The sequence below is a fragment of the Lethenteron reissneri genome, chromosome 48 (assembly GCF_015708825.2).
Source record: "Lethenteron reissneri isolate LAM-NWPU_2019-01 chromosome 48, ASM1570882v1, whole genome shotgun sequence".
NCBI lineage: Eukaryota > Metazoa > Chordata > Hyperoartia > Petromyzontiformes > Petromyzontidae > Lethenteron > Lethenteron reissneri.
This window is the reverse complement of record NC_083826.1, coordinates 5,108,882-5,122,361: the sequence shown is the minus strand read 5'-3', so window position 1 is coordinate 5,122,361 and position 13,480 is coordinate 5,108,882. Positions and strand designations below refer to the sequence as shown.

At 55.6% G+C, this 13,480-nt stretch overlaps 1 protein-coding gene across 1 annotated transcript in view; it reads left to right on the top strand.

Moving 5' to 3' along the window:
* Positions 1 to 13,480, top strand: part of LOC133354622 (breast cancer anti-estrogen resistance protein 3 homolog) — a 126,605-nt gene that overhangs the window by 30,057 nt on the left and 83,068 nt on the right. The window contains exon 3 of the mRNA XM_061571620.1: positions 12,426 to 12,540. Within this exon, the coding sequence (XP_061427604.1) occupies positions 12,426 to 12,540 (115 nt within the window). The remainder of the gene's footprint in view (positions 1 to 12,425; positions 12,541 to 13,480) is intronic.

Here is a 13,480-nt window from a genome sequence, read left to right as displayed (position 1 = left end):
GCGAGGGAGGGAGAGAAGGGAGAAAGGGGAGAGAGAGTGGAGGTAGCGAGGGGAGGGAGGGAGGGGAGGGAAGGGAGGGGAGAGAGGGGAGGGAGTTGAGGGAGGGGAGGGAGAGAGTGGAGGGAGGGAGGGGAGGGAGGGGAGGGAGAGAGTGGACGGAGTTGAGGGAGGGAGTGGAGGGATAGAAGGTGTCACGTGACGGTGAGTGAGTAAAAGACAATTGCCGCTGATTTTTCTCCGCCGTGGCGGTTCAGCGGTTGGCCGAGGGAGTCGGCTGTGGGTGACACAGGTGTGGGGGGGGGCAGGTGTGGGGGGGGGGGGCAGGTGTGGGGGGGGGGGCAGGTGTGGGGGGGGGGCAGGTGTGGGGGGGGGCAGGTGGGGGGGGGCAGGTGGGGGGGGGACATGCGGGTGGCAGGGGGAGGAGGGAGGGGCTCCGAGAGGAGTTGGATTCCTGAGAAACCCCGACAGCTCTGCACACTTCTCGTGCTGTTCGTGTTGTGTGTTTAATATTAGTATAGTTTAGTGCGTGTTGTGTGTTATATATTAGTATAGTTTAGTGTGTGTTGTGTGTTTAATATTAGTATAGTTGAGTGTGTGTTGTGTGTTATATATTAGTATAGTTGAGTGTGTGTTGTGTTCAATATTTGTATCGTTTAGATGTTGAGCAGCTCGATGCAAATGTCGAGGCATTTTGCTGCTGCTGTCTGCTGCTGCTGTCTGCTGCTGCTGCTCCTGCTGCTGCTCCTGCTGCTGCTGCTCCTGCTACTGCTGCTGCTCCTGCTGCTGCTACTGCTGCTGCTCCTGCTGCTGCTCCTGCTGCTCCTGCTGCTGCTGCTCCTGCTGCTGCTGCTGCTCCTGCTGCTGCTACTGCTGCTGCTCCTGCTGCTCCTGCTGCTGCTCCTGCTGCTGCTACTGCTGCTGCTCCTGCTGCTGCTCCTGCTGCTCCTGCTGCTGCTGCTCCTGCTGCTCCTGCTGCTGCTGCTCCTGCTGCTGCTGCTGCTCCTGCTGCTGCTGCTGCTGCTCCTGCTGCTGCTGCTCCTGCTGCTGCTGCTCCTGCTGCTGCTGCTGCTCCTGTTTCTGCTGCTGCTGCTCCTGCTGCTGCTGCTCCTGCTGCTGCTCCTGCTCCTGTTTCTGCTGCTGCTGCTGCTCCTGCTGCGTGTGATTCCCCAGTCGAGTAATTTGCGGTGTAAATTCTTCGGCATTGTGTATCGGCTGACATCAGTCGCATTGTTACGGGGGTTGTTGTTTTTAGCCACCGGAGGAAACTGGAGAACACGCAGGAAAACCTCAGTAGACGAGGTGGGGTGTGGTAGAACACACAAACTCCACACACTCACTCACGCTCTGTAGAACAGGGGTAGAACACACAAACTCCACACACTCACTCACTCACACTCTGTAGAACAGGGGTAGAACACACAAACTCCACACACTCACTCACTCACACTCTGTAGAACAGGGGTAGAACACACAAACTCCACACACTCACTCACTCACACTCTGTAGAACAGGGGGTAGAACACACAAACTCCACACACTCACTCACTCACACTCTGTAGAACAGGGGTAGAACACACAAACTCCACTCACTCACTCACACTCTGTAGAACAGGGGGTAGAACACACAAACTCCACTCACTCACTCACACTCTGTAGAACAGGGGTAGAACACACAAACTCCACACACTCACTCACTCACACTCTGTAGAACAGGGGTAGAACACACAAACTCCACACACTCACTCACTCACACTCTGTAGAACAGGGGGTAAAACACACAAACTCCCCACACTCACTCACTCACACTCTGTAGAACAGGGGTAGAACACACAAACTCCACTCACTCACTCACACTCTGTAGCCGATCACTTGGTGGGATTCACCTGGGAAGATTTCGTTTTATTTCCCATAATAGAGATATGTGTACTCTTAGGTTTTTTCGGTAAAGTCACGTAGGTAAAAAATAGAAAAAATAATAGAAATAAATAATAAAATAAGTGCTTATTATTGTATTTGTTTTATTTTTTATATAATTTTTATTATTATTTACTTACTTATTTTTCCTACGTGACTTTACCGAAAAAACCTACGAGTATGAATTCTTGCAGTCACGAAAGCTTCAAATCTAGAAACATAAATGCGTCGTTAAACCCGCCACCACCCGACGCAGCCAATCCGTGACGGGTACAGCACTCCGGTTGCGTGTTGGAGAGTAAACCCACCACATTTACAACGCGAGTAACTTGTTGACCTTTCCTATACGCATGCACTCCCATCGCGTTCATTGTCGTCTTGTTTCTGCTGTTGTGACGTTCTGACCTCGTGCCGGACATCTGCTAAAAGAAAAGAGCTTCACGGCTCATCGGATTCCTCCTCCAGCGACAAATAAAAATTCATCTTCTTGGTTCTTTCGGTAAAGTCACGTAGAATAGAAATAATAAAATAATAACAATAAAACATAATTAAAATACAATTTTCACGACGTTTCGGCCACAACGCAAGCAACCGTCCTCACGTGGAAGAACCAAGAAGATGAATCCCTGCGGTCACGAAAGCTTTAAATCGAAAATTAAAATTCCTCGTGATTCTCACCAACAATTGCACGCCTCAGGCTTTGGCACAGACGCGCTCTGCGAGGCAGCGGGACTAGCGACATGCTGGCATCCCTGGACAGACGGCGCAACAGGCGAATGAATGAGTGCGCCAGACACCGCGCCGTGATGTCTCGCTGCTGTTCATCGTCGCAATGGCCCCCCTCCTCCTCCTCCCTCCTTCTCCGCACAACGAGCAGCGAGCGGGAGCCTCTCGGCCGTAAATCTGACCACCGGCCGCCTCTCAGCCAGTTGACCCCGAGCGCCCGGGGTCACGCGAGGAGGAGGAGGGGGCAGTGGTGGCGGCAGGTGCTGCTGCTGCTGCTGGTTGCAGATGTCTCGGCGATTAGGCACGAGTCGGAGCGGGCAGTCTCGCTCGCTCGCTCGGCCACTCTCTCTCTCGTCCGCTCTCTCGCTCACTCGCTCACTCGATCGACCGCTCGACCTCTCTCGCTCTCTCGCCCGCTCTCTCACTCAACCACCCGCTCAACCACTCTCTCTCTCTCTCACTCGCTCTCTCTCTCACTCAACCACCCGCTCGACCACTCTCCCTCTCTCACTCTCTCGCCCACTCTCTCACTCAGTCACCCGCTCGACCACTCTCTCACTCACTCAGCCACCCGCTCGACCACTCGCTCTCTCACTCACTCAGCCACCCGCTCGACCACTCTCTCTCTCTCTCACTCAACCACCCGCTCAACCACTATCTCTCTCTCTCACTCACTCGCCTACCCGCTCGCTAGCGGTGCAACTGTCCGGATTGTGTTGGCACCGGGGACCCGGACGTCGCCGCTGGTCGCTTCTGCTGCTGACGCCGACGACGACGACGATAATCGCAAGATCTGAACAACTGTACGAGACCTGAGCGATTACGGAGACAAAAAAATCAGCCAGAGAATTTTCCTTCCCAAGATGCGGAGCCAGGAATCGTTCAACAACAACAACTACAGCAGCAGCAACAACAACAACAACAGCAGCAGCAACAACAACAACAAAAGTTTAGTGGAGTAAACTGACATCTCGGTAGCCGCCACCTCACTGCCATCTGCGAGCCACAGAGCAAAATAATTTAGGCGAACGCCGGGGAGCATGCGACAATAGCGAGAGAGAGAGATATTTCTGGGCCTTAAGAGCCATCTGTGCGGGGTCGTAAAGCGAGATGGCCATTGAGCGAACGCCGTACGGCTCTGAACGACGCGCGTTTGTCTCTGTTTGGGGGGCAGGGGGAGCGGGGATTTTGGTGGCCATTCGTCACCCCCCCCCCCCCCCCCCATTGCGACTGAAATGGTTGAAGTCTGCGGGGCAAGGTTGGTGACACGGGGTTCCAGGCGACGCCGCGAGACGGAGGGAAAAAGAAAACATGACAGAAACACAGTCGGATAAAGTAGCACTTTTTAACAGAGGTGGGACAAAGTCATTGTTATGCAAGTCCAAGTCGAGTCTGAAGTCATCAAATTCATGACTCGAGTCTGACTCGAGTCCAAGTCACATGACTCGAGTCCACACCTCAGAGGTGGGACAAAGTCATTGTTATGCAAGTCCAAGTCGAGTCTGAAGTCATCAAATTCATGACTCGAGTCTGACTCGAGTCCAAGTCACATGACTCGAGTCCACACCTCTGCTTTTTAATATTTATAAATATATTTATCTATATATAAGAATTTTTTTTACACTTTCTGGCAATAAAACGTGTGTTGAGATGTTCAAACCCCAAACGGATTTTTTTTTTGCAAGAAATCATGTCTGCATTAACGTGCAAATAAAAATCAAGCATGCTCTGGTAAATATTGCCAGAAAGGGAAAAAAACATTTCTTATACTTTGAAACTGGGCAAGAAAGATCCCACGTTGAATGTTTTTTTCGTTATGCGAGATCACAACGCGGGCCTGGATGTTGCCCACCAATTGCCATTCCCTCCCCTCACACCCCCCGCCCCCCTCCGGTTTGATTTACTCGCGATAGTTAAACTCCGCGCCCATCGGAACGTCGCTCTTAAATCTACCCCGGGCCCCCCCCCCACCACCCCGGGTCCCCCCCCACCCACCACCCCGGGTCCCCCCCCACCCACCACCCCGGCCCCTCCCACCCACCACCCTGGGCCCCCCCACCCACCCACCACCCTGGGCCCCTCCCCCCCACCCACCACCCCGGACCCCCCCCCCACCCACCACCCCGGACCCCCCCACCCACCACCCCGGACCCCCCCCACCCACCACCCTGGGCCCCCCCACCCACCCACCACCCTGGGCCCCTCCCCCCCACCCACCACCCCGGACCCCCCCCACCCACCACCCTGGCCCCCCCCCACCCACCACCCCGGCCCCCCCCCCCCACTCACCACCCTGGGCCCCCCCCCCACCCACCACCCCGGCCCCTCCCACCCACCACCCTGGGCCCCCCCACCCACCCACCACCCTGGGCCCCTCCCCCCCACCCACCACCCCGGACCCCCCCCCACCCACCACCCTGGCCCCCCCCCACCCACCACCCCGGCCCCCCCCCCCACTCACCACCCTGGGCCCCCCCCCCACCCACCACCCCGGCCCCTCCCACCCACCCATCACCCTGGGCCCCTCCCCCCACTCACCACCCCGGCCCCCCCCCCCCCACCCACCACCCCGGCCCCCCCCACCCACCACCCCGCCCCCCACCACCCCGGACTGCTGCTAAGAACTGTCCACGTGACGATGATGACGATGACGATGACGACGATGATGAGCCACTTTCGCTGAGCTGTCAGCTGTGGCCAGGTCGCTTCTGACCTCGAGCTCCGTCGCAGCTCAGTGGGGGGGGGGGGGGGGGGGGGGGGTTGGGGCTTACCTGGTAAAATAAAATAAAAAACACACGGGAGTTTAGTTTAGCAGCAATCAGCAACAGCGTCGCAAAGTTGTTGAGTTTTTCACGGTGCGGGGGGGGGGGGGGCCCTCACGAGATAAGGAGAGAGAGAGAGAGATCGAGAGAGAGATGAGAGGGATGGAGGGGGGGAGAGATAAGGAGAGACGGTGGCGCACCCAATACGTGGAGTGCAAGAGCCTGGACTCGCTGTTCAAGTTCCTGAGAAACATCCTCCTAAGGTTCAGAGAGGGGGGGGGGGGGGTAGAGAGAGGGGGGGTAGAAAGAGGGGGAAGAGAGAGAGGGAAGGGGTAAGGAGAGCAGAACGTGAAATCTATTGTGAAATCTTTCATTAAAAAAGGAAGGGGGGTTTACATAAAGCAAAGCATTAAAAAGAAACGAAATGTTGAACGAAGAAAAGTGCCGACTACACCGAGCATCTTCTTGTTTCCTCTGATCGTAAAGAAAAGGAGAGATTGTGAGAGGGATGCACGACATCCCTGCACCACCTGGGGGTCTTCCTGGGACCAGAGGAGGAACCACCGCAAAGGAACTGGGTCGAGCTGGAGGGGAAGGTGAAGGAGCGGCTGGGCACCTGGAGTCGCCTGTGCAAGTTCCTCACCTTCAGGACAAAGACGTTGGTGGTGAACCAGCTGGTGACGTCCATGCTGTGGCACCGACTCTTCTCCCTGCACCCCCCCATGAGCCTCGTCAACGCGCTTCAGAAGCGAGTCCTCGACTTCTTCTGGTCGGGCAGAGGACACCGGGTCGCGGCTGGGGTCCTGGCCCTGCCACTGGACGAGGGCGGTCACGGGCTGGTGTGCGTGCGGAGTCAGCTGGCCACCTTCCGACTGCAGGCCGCACAAAAGTTCCTGCACGCCACCACCCCTGCACCAGCCTGGAGCGTCACGGCCTCCTTCCTACTCAAACAGCTGGGGGGTCTGCAGTGCTCCAAACAACTATTCTACATGGACCTGCAGGGCCTCCCACTGGGACAGCTGCCACCTTTCTACAGGAGCGTCCTGCAGACGTGGAGCTCCCTCGCCGTCAGGAGGCTGAACCAGCCGCAATCGGCCGAGGATCTGGTCTTCGAACCGATCTTCAGGAACCCGCAGACAAAGCTGCCGTCCACCAACGCCACCCCCGGCATGGAGAGGCGCCTCACCAACGCGCGGCTCACCAGGATGGGAGATCTGGTGGAGCCTGGAACACGGGGCCGGTGGCTCGGACCAGCAGACATGGCCGCAAAGACAGGGCTGCAATCGCTCCGGGTGGCTGCCCGGATCCTGGCCGAAGCCAAGGTGGCCTTCTCAGCGGCAGCGGGGAGAACGCCCCCCATCGGCGTTGGGGATGACGAGGCCCCTCTCGGTCCCCCTCCACCGGAGCTCTCCGTCGTGCCACTGCGTCGCCAATGCCGACAAGCGAAGGCGGATCACAACCTGTGCCGGCTGGAGGACCTACCAGAGGTGGCCTTCGCAAATGTCAAGAGGAAGGTGCTCTACTCCTACATGGTCCGGTTTCACCAACAGGACACCCTGAGGAGCCATAAGGACCATGCCTGGAGGAAAGCCCTGCCCTGCATCTCTCCGGAGAGGCCTCGCTGGAGGCAACTCTACTCCAGCCCGACGTACAACCGCATCGGCGACCTCAGCTGGAGCATCGCCCACGGCACCGTCACCACCAACGCCTCCCTGGCGCGCTTCACTGACACGCCCCCGGAGTGCCGGTTCTGCGGAAAAGTGGAGACGGTGGCGCACCAATACGTGGAGTGCAAGAGCCTGGACTCGCTGTTCAAGGTCCTGAGAAACATCCTCCTAAAGTTCAGCCTCCACTTCTCCCCGACGGTCCTCATCTTTGGATACCGAAAGGGCGACGGATCCCAACATCTTCAGGGGCTGGTCAACGTGCTTGTCGGCTACGCCAAGCTCGCCATTTACAGGGCGAGGAAGGTGGCCCTGGAGGGGAAACGTCCGGCCAGCAGCCTGGGCATCTTCCGCGCTCTGGTCGGAGCCAGGGTGTGGCTGGAGTTCCGCCATGCGCGGCTGACCCACGCCGTGCCGGCCTTCAAGGAGCAGTGGGCGATGGAGGAGGCCGTGTGCTCCGTGGCAGATGACGGGGAGCTCTGCATGCTGTTATGAGCTACCCGTCGGAGGCCATAGGACTGCGAGGGGGGCGGCGTAAATAACGAGAGAGTGAGCGAGAGAATGAGCGAGAGAGAGAGCGAGTGAGAGAGAGCGAGAGAGCGAGCAAGCGAGAGAGAGAGCGAGTGAGAGAGAGCGAGAGAGCGAGCAAGCGAGAGAGTGAGCGAGAGAGCGAGCGAGAGAGCGAGCAAGCGAGAGAGCGAGTGAGCGAGAGAGCGAGCGAGCGAGGGCAACATAAAGCCCCGTTTAAAAAAAAAAAAAAAAAAAAAAAAAAAAAAATTACGAAATGATGACCGAAACAAAGTGCCGAATACACCGAGCATCTTCTTGTTTCCACTGATCGTAAAAAAAAAAAAAAAAAAAAAAAAAGGAGAGAGATCGAGAGAGAGAGAGGGAGGTGAGAGATGGAGGGGGTGGTGAGGCTGAGAGTGATGGGGATGGAGGGGAGGGGGGTGGAGGAAGCCGTTACCCTTCCCTTGTTTTCATTCGCAAATCGCAGCTCAGGAAGTCGGACGGTGGCACACATTTGCTTGCGTGCGAGTGTTTACAAAGACAAACAAAGACCCCCCGTGTAGCATTAACAGACTGTTGGGGCAAGTGCTGTGAGCGACTAGCAGTAGCACATATGAAGGCACACGAGGGGGTGGGTTAACAAGCGCCACGCCTCGTCCCGCTATTGTCACCGCTGTTGTACTCATTTGAGGCCGAGTAGACGTAGAGGAGGCACCTCGGGGACCGGTTCAGATAATCGTCACTGGTGCGGGCCGAGAGTCGAACTCGGGTCGCCGGGTTCGTGGCGCTGACCGCTACTCCACCGCTCCCCCCACACACGCACACAAAGACAAAGATCCCCCGTGTAGCCTTAACAGACTGTCGGGGCAAGTGCTGTTAGCGTATAGCTTACCTATGAAGGCCGGCACGGCGCACGAGGGGGTGGGTGGCCAGTGACGATTATCTGAACCGGTTATGGGCCTCCCCTAGGTCGACTCAGCCTCAAATGAGTACCTGGTTGCGGTGTGTAGTAAACATCGCCACTGGGGAGACAAAGGCGGCCGGGCGTGGTGCTCGAGTGTGTGGCGGTCTTCATAGGTGCTTGCTCGCTGAGAGCACTTGCCCCCCAACGACCTGTTGCAAGGCTACCCGGGGGATCTTTGTCTTTGGAAGTGGTTTACAAGGCCAGCGAACGGCGTAATCCACAACGTGTCCGTCCAGCGTTCACGCAGAGAGGAGAGCAAACGATGGAACCGGCCTCATTCGGCCCCCGGCATGTTAATGATTGCAACGTTAGCCCCGACAAATGGCATTAGCGGTAGCCGGACACGGCAGAGGCCTGGTAAGCAAAAGTGCAAATACGATGTTTGTTTTATTTAGAGAGCGCGTGCGTGCGTGCGCGTGTGTGTGTGGGGTGTGGTGCGCAATTTGAAGTCAATTTGTGGAGGAACGGTGGCGCAGAGGTTAGCGCACTCTGCTACGGATCCGTCAAATCCGGGTTTGACTTCCGCTCACGGCCAACACCGCAAGCGAATACCTCTCTTCGTTAGACTCAAACGAGTACCTGGTGCGGTGTGTAGTAAACATCACCACTGGGGAGACAAAGGCGGCCGGGCGTGGTGCTGGCCACCCATCACCTCGCGTGCTCCTCCGGCCGTCGTAGGCGCTGCTACTCGATGCAAACAGCACTTGCCCCAACAGCCGGTTAAGGCTACACGGGGGATCTTTGTCTTTGCGCGTGAGTTTGTAACCAGCTGGGCGGTAGCTGCCATTGATGTTGCACTCTGCGTGGTCGATGAGCCGCTTTACCAACGCGCTGATTGGTTCTTTTTTTTAACAATGAAGGGGGGGGGGGGTGAGGAAGGAGGATGGGGTTGAGAAGAAGGGGGATTTCGGGGGAGGGGAGGGGAGGGGGGATTGGGGAGGGGGGATTGGGGGAGGGGGGATTGGGGGAGGGGAAATTGGGGGAGGGGAGGGGGGATTGGGGGAGGGGAGGGGGGATTGGGGGAGGGAGGGAAATTGGGGGAGGGGGGATTGGGGGAGGGGGGATTGGGGGAGGGGAGGGGGGATTGGGGGAGGGGAAATTGGGGGAGGGGAGGGGGGATTGGGGGAGGGGAGGGGGGATTGGGGGAGGGGGAATTGGGGGGAGGATTCTAAAGGATGAGGATGACTTGGCTCCTGGAGAATTCATCCAGCAGTGGATTGATCACGGCTGATGGTGATGATTGCATTATAATGAACATTGTTTCGTGAGAAATGTAAATAATCTGTCCCAAAAGCGTCGCGATAATTCGGAAAATTAAGAAGAAAAATAACACACGCAAGTGCAATTAAGCATTTGTATATTGACTCGAGATAACGGACTCAATTGCTTTGTAAATGGTCAGAAATGGGTCTGTGCTTGAGCCAAGTTGTTGACGAAAAAAAAATCAACAACGTGATCTGGTGGAACACGCGGACTGCTCCACTCAGCTACCCCGGTACAACCCATAGACTCACGTGGAGACCCATAGACTCACACAGAGACCCATAGACTCACACAGAGACCCATTGACTCACACAGAGACCCATAGACTCATAAAGAGACCCATAGACTCATAGAGAGACCCATAGACTCACGTAGAAACCCATAGACTTACACAGAGACCCATGGACTCACACAGAAACCCATAGACTCACAGAGAGACCCATAGACTCACAAAGAGACCCATAAACTCACACAGAGACCCCTAGACTCACACAGAGACCCATAGACTCACAGAGAGACCCATAGACTCATAGAGAGACCCATAGACTCACACAGAGACCCATAAACTCACACAGAGACCCATAGACTCACACAGAGACCCATAGACTCACACAGAGACCCATAGACTCACAGAGAGACCCATAGAATCATAGATAGACCCATAGACTCACGTAGAAACCCATAGACTCACACAGAGACCCATAGACTCACAGAGAGACCCATAGAATCATAGATAGACCCATAGACTAGCTTCATCAGGCGACAACCAGATTTATGGAGAAGTCCACCTGTTTCGTTCCTTATATAGAGGCGTAGATGTGCTGACTACGCTTCTGAGCTCTTGTGAAAAGTGTGGGTGGGGAGGAATAATGAGTCAACGTACATTGCGAGACCTTTGATCTTGCCCTTCCTGTCCATTGTGTGTATTAAAATAACCGTACCAACGGTAATCCCTATTGAACTATGGTGGCCTGTATAGGCATGCATTTAAACAATGTGTTGTTTGATGATTCGCTTAGACGCAGCACTAAGACGGTAGCTATCTGAACGGTTAAAATTGTATTTACTTCTTTCAATTTCGATAGATTCTCTTATTAGTCTTGGCCAGTCGTCGCTAGTTTTGCACAGAATTCCGACACGATCAAAATCAATTGAGTGTCCTTGTTGGCACGCGTGTGTATTGTGTGTATTGTGTGTATTTTAAGACACAATGGAGTGGACGGACGACATCAAAGGGCTCGCATAATGCGCATGCATACATCACGTTGACTCATTAATCCCCTAACTACCTCGCCTGGTCTACAGGAGGTCGTGGGTTCGATCCCGACCCTGACATCTGCTGCTGTATATTTGAAGTTTCTGTCTCTCTCATCATCATCATCATCACGGTGGCTAGGAGATGTTAACTACTTCGCCTGGTCTACAGGAGGTCGTGGGTTCGCTCCTGACCCTGACGCCTGCTGCTGTATATTTGTAGTTTGCGTGTCTCTCTCTCATCATCATCACGGTGGCTAGGAGATGTTAACTACCTCGCCTGGTACACAGGAGGTCGTGGGTTCGCTCCCGACCCAGACGCCTGCTGTATATTTGGAGTTTGCATGTCTCTCTCTCTCATCATCATCACGGTGGCTAGGAGATGTTAACTACCTCGCCTGGTATACAGGAGGTCGTGGGTTCGCTCCCGACCCTGACGCCTGCTGCTGTATATTTGGAGCTTGCGTGTCTCTCATCATCATCATCACGGTGGCTAGGAGATGTTAACTACCTCGCCTGGTATACAGGAGGTCGTTGGTTCACTCCCGACCCTGACGCCTGCTGCTGTATATTTGGAGTTTGTGTGTCTCTCTCTCTCATCATCATCATCACGGTAACTAGGAGATGTTAACTATCTCGCCTGGTACACAGGAGGTCGTGGGTTCGCTCCCGACCCTGACGCCTGCTGCTGTATATTTGGAGTTTGTGTGTCTCTCTCTCTCATCATCATCATCACGGTAACTAGGAGATGTTAACTACCTCGCCTGGTACACAGGAGGTCGTGGGTTCGCTCCCGACCCTGACGCCTGCTGCTGTATATTTGGAGTTTGTGTGTCTCTCTCTCATCATCATCATCACGGTGGCTGGGAGATGTTAACTACCTCGCCTGGTATACAGGAGGGCGTGGGTTCGCTCCCGATCCTGACGCCTACTGCTGTATATTTGGAGTTTTTGTGTCTCTCTCTCTCATCATCATCATCATCACGGTGGCTAGGAGATGTTAACTACCTCGCCTGGTCTACAGGAGGTTGTGGGTTCGCTCCCGACCCAGACGCCTGCTGCTGTATATTTGGAGTTTGCGTGTCTTCTCTCTCTCGCCGTGGTCGCGTGGATTTGTTTCCGGGGTTTTTCCTCCACATTTAGAATCGACGTCGCGCATTTCGAGCAATTTGCTGCTTTAAATGCCCACGTGATCAGCCAACTTCGTCGAGATTTCATTTGCGATAGCCACAACTCCGTGGACGCAGCTGTCGGGAAGGGCCTTCACAACTCGAGGGAGCAAACTTGGCCTACTCTTCCACGCACGGCACGGCTCAGCGGACGTCTCGCCCCTAAACCCCTCTTGCCCTCCCCCCCCCCGGTGTGCAGGATCTGCTGCACCTATCGGAGGCGCAGCTGCGCGAGCTGGGCGTGCGTAACGCGGCCCACAGGGCACACATCATGTCCAGCATCCGCTGCCTTCGCGCGCAGGTGCAGCGCAGAGGTCAGTAACAATCAGCACCGCTCGCTCGCTCGCTCCCTAACCCCCATCCTCTCTCAACCCCTGACCCCCCCCCCCGTCCCGTCGAATTTTCAGAATTCAGGCTCGGGAAGAAGGCTCCTGGCACGAAACGTCGGACGCCGCGCGCGATTACCCGAACGCGGTCGCGCCGCTGTTATACATTTATATATCGGTGCGTTTCTTCTCAACATAAAGCAAAGCATTAAAAAAATTACAAAATGATGAACGAAGCAAAGTGCAGAACACACCGAGCATCTTCTTGTTTCCACTGATCGTAAAAAAAAGAGCCAAAGAGTATCATCTCCAATCTATTCGGCGTGAGAGATTGGAGATGGTGGGTGGGTGTGGGGCTGGGGGGCAGGGGGCGGGGGCAGGGGCAGCAGGGGGGGTGTTGGGGGGGGTGCTGCTCTCTGTGTTCGGTTGCCCATCGCCAGTCAGCTGGTGCTCCGCGCGCGCGCCAGACGCACGCGCGCGGAGCAACCAAAGCAAAACGCTCGCCGGCCCCAAGCAGCTCAAGAGGTTCCCCGCAGATTCGAGAACAATGGGGCGAGAACACCAAAAACATCGACTTCACCCACACACGTAGACTCACACAGAAAGCCACAGATATCATAGACTCACACAGAGAGACACAGACATCATGGACTTACACAGAGAGCCACAGATATCATAGACTCACACAGAGAGCCACAGACATCATGGACTCACACAGAGACACACAGACATCATGGACTCACACAGAGAGCCACAGACATCATGGACTTACACAGAGAGCCTCCTGTATATCAGGCGAGGTAGTCAACATCTCCTCGCCACCGTGATGATTAGAGAGAGAGAGAGACACGCAAACTCCAAATATGCAGCAAGCGTCAGGGTCGGGATCGAACCCACGACCTCCTGTATACCAGGCGAGGTAGTTAAC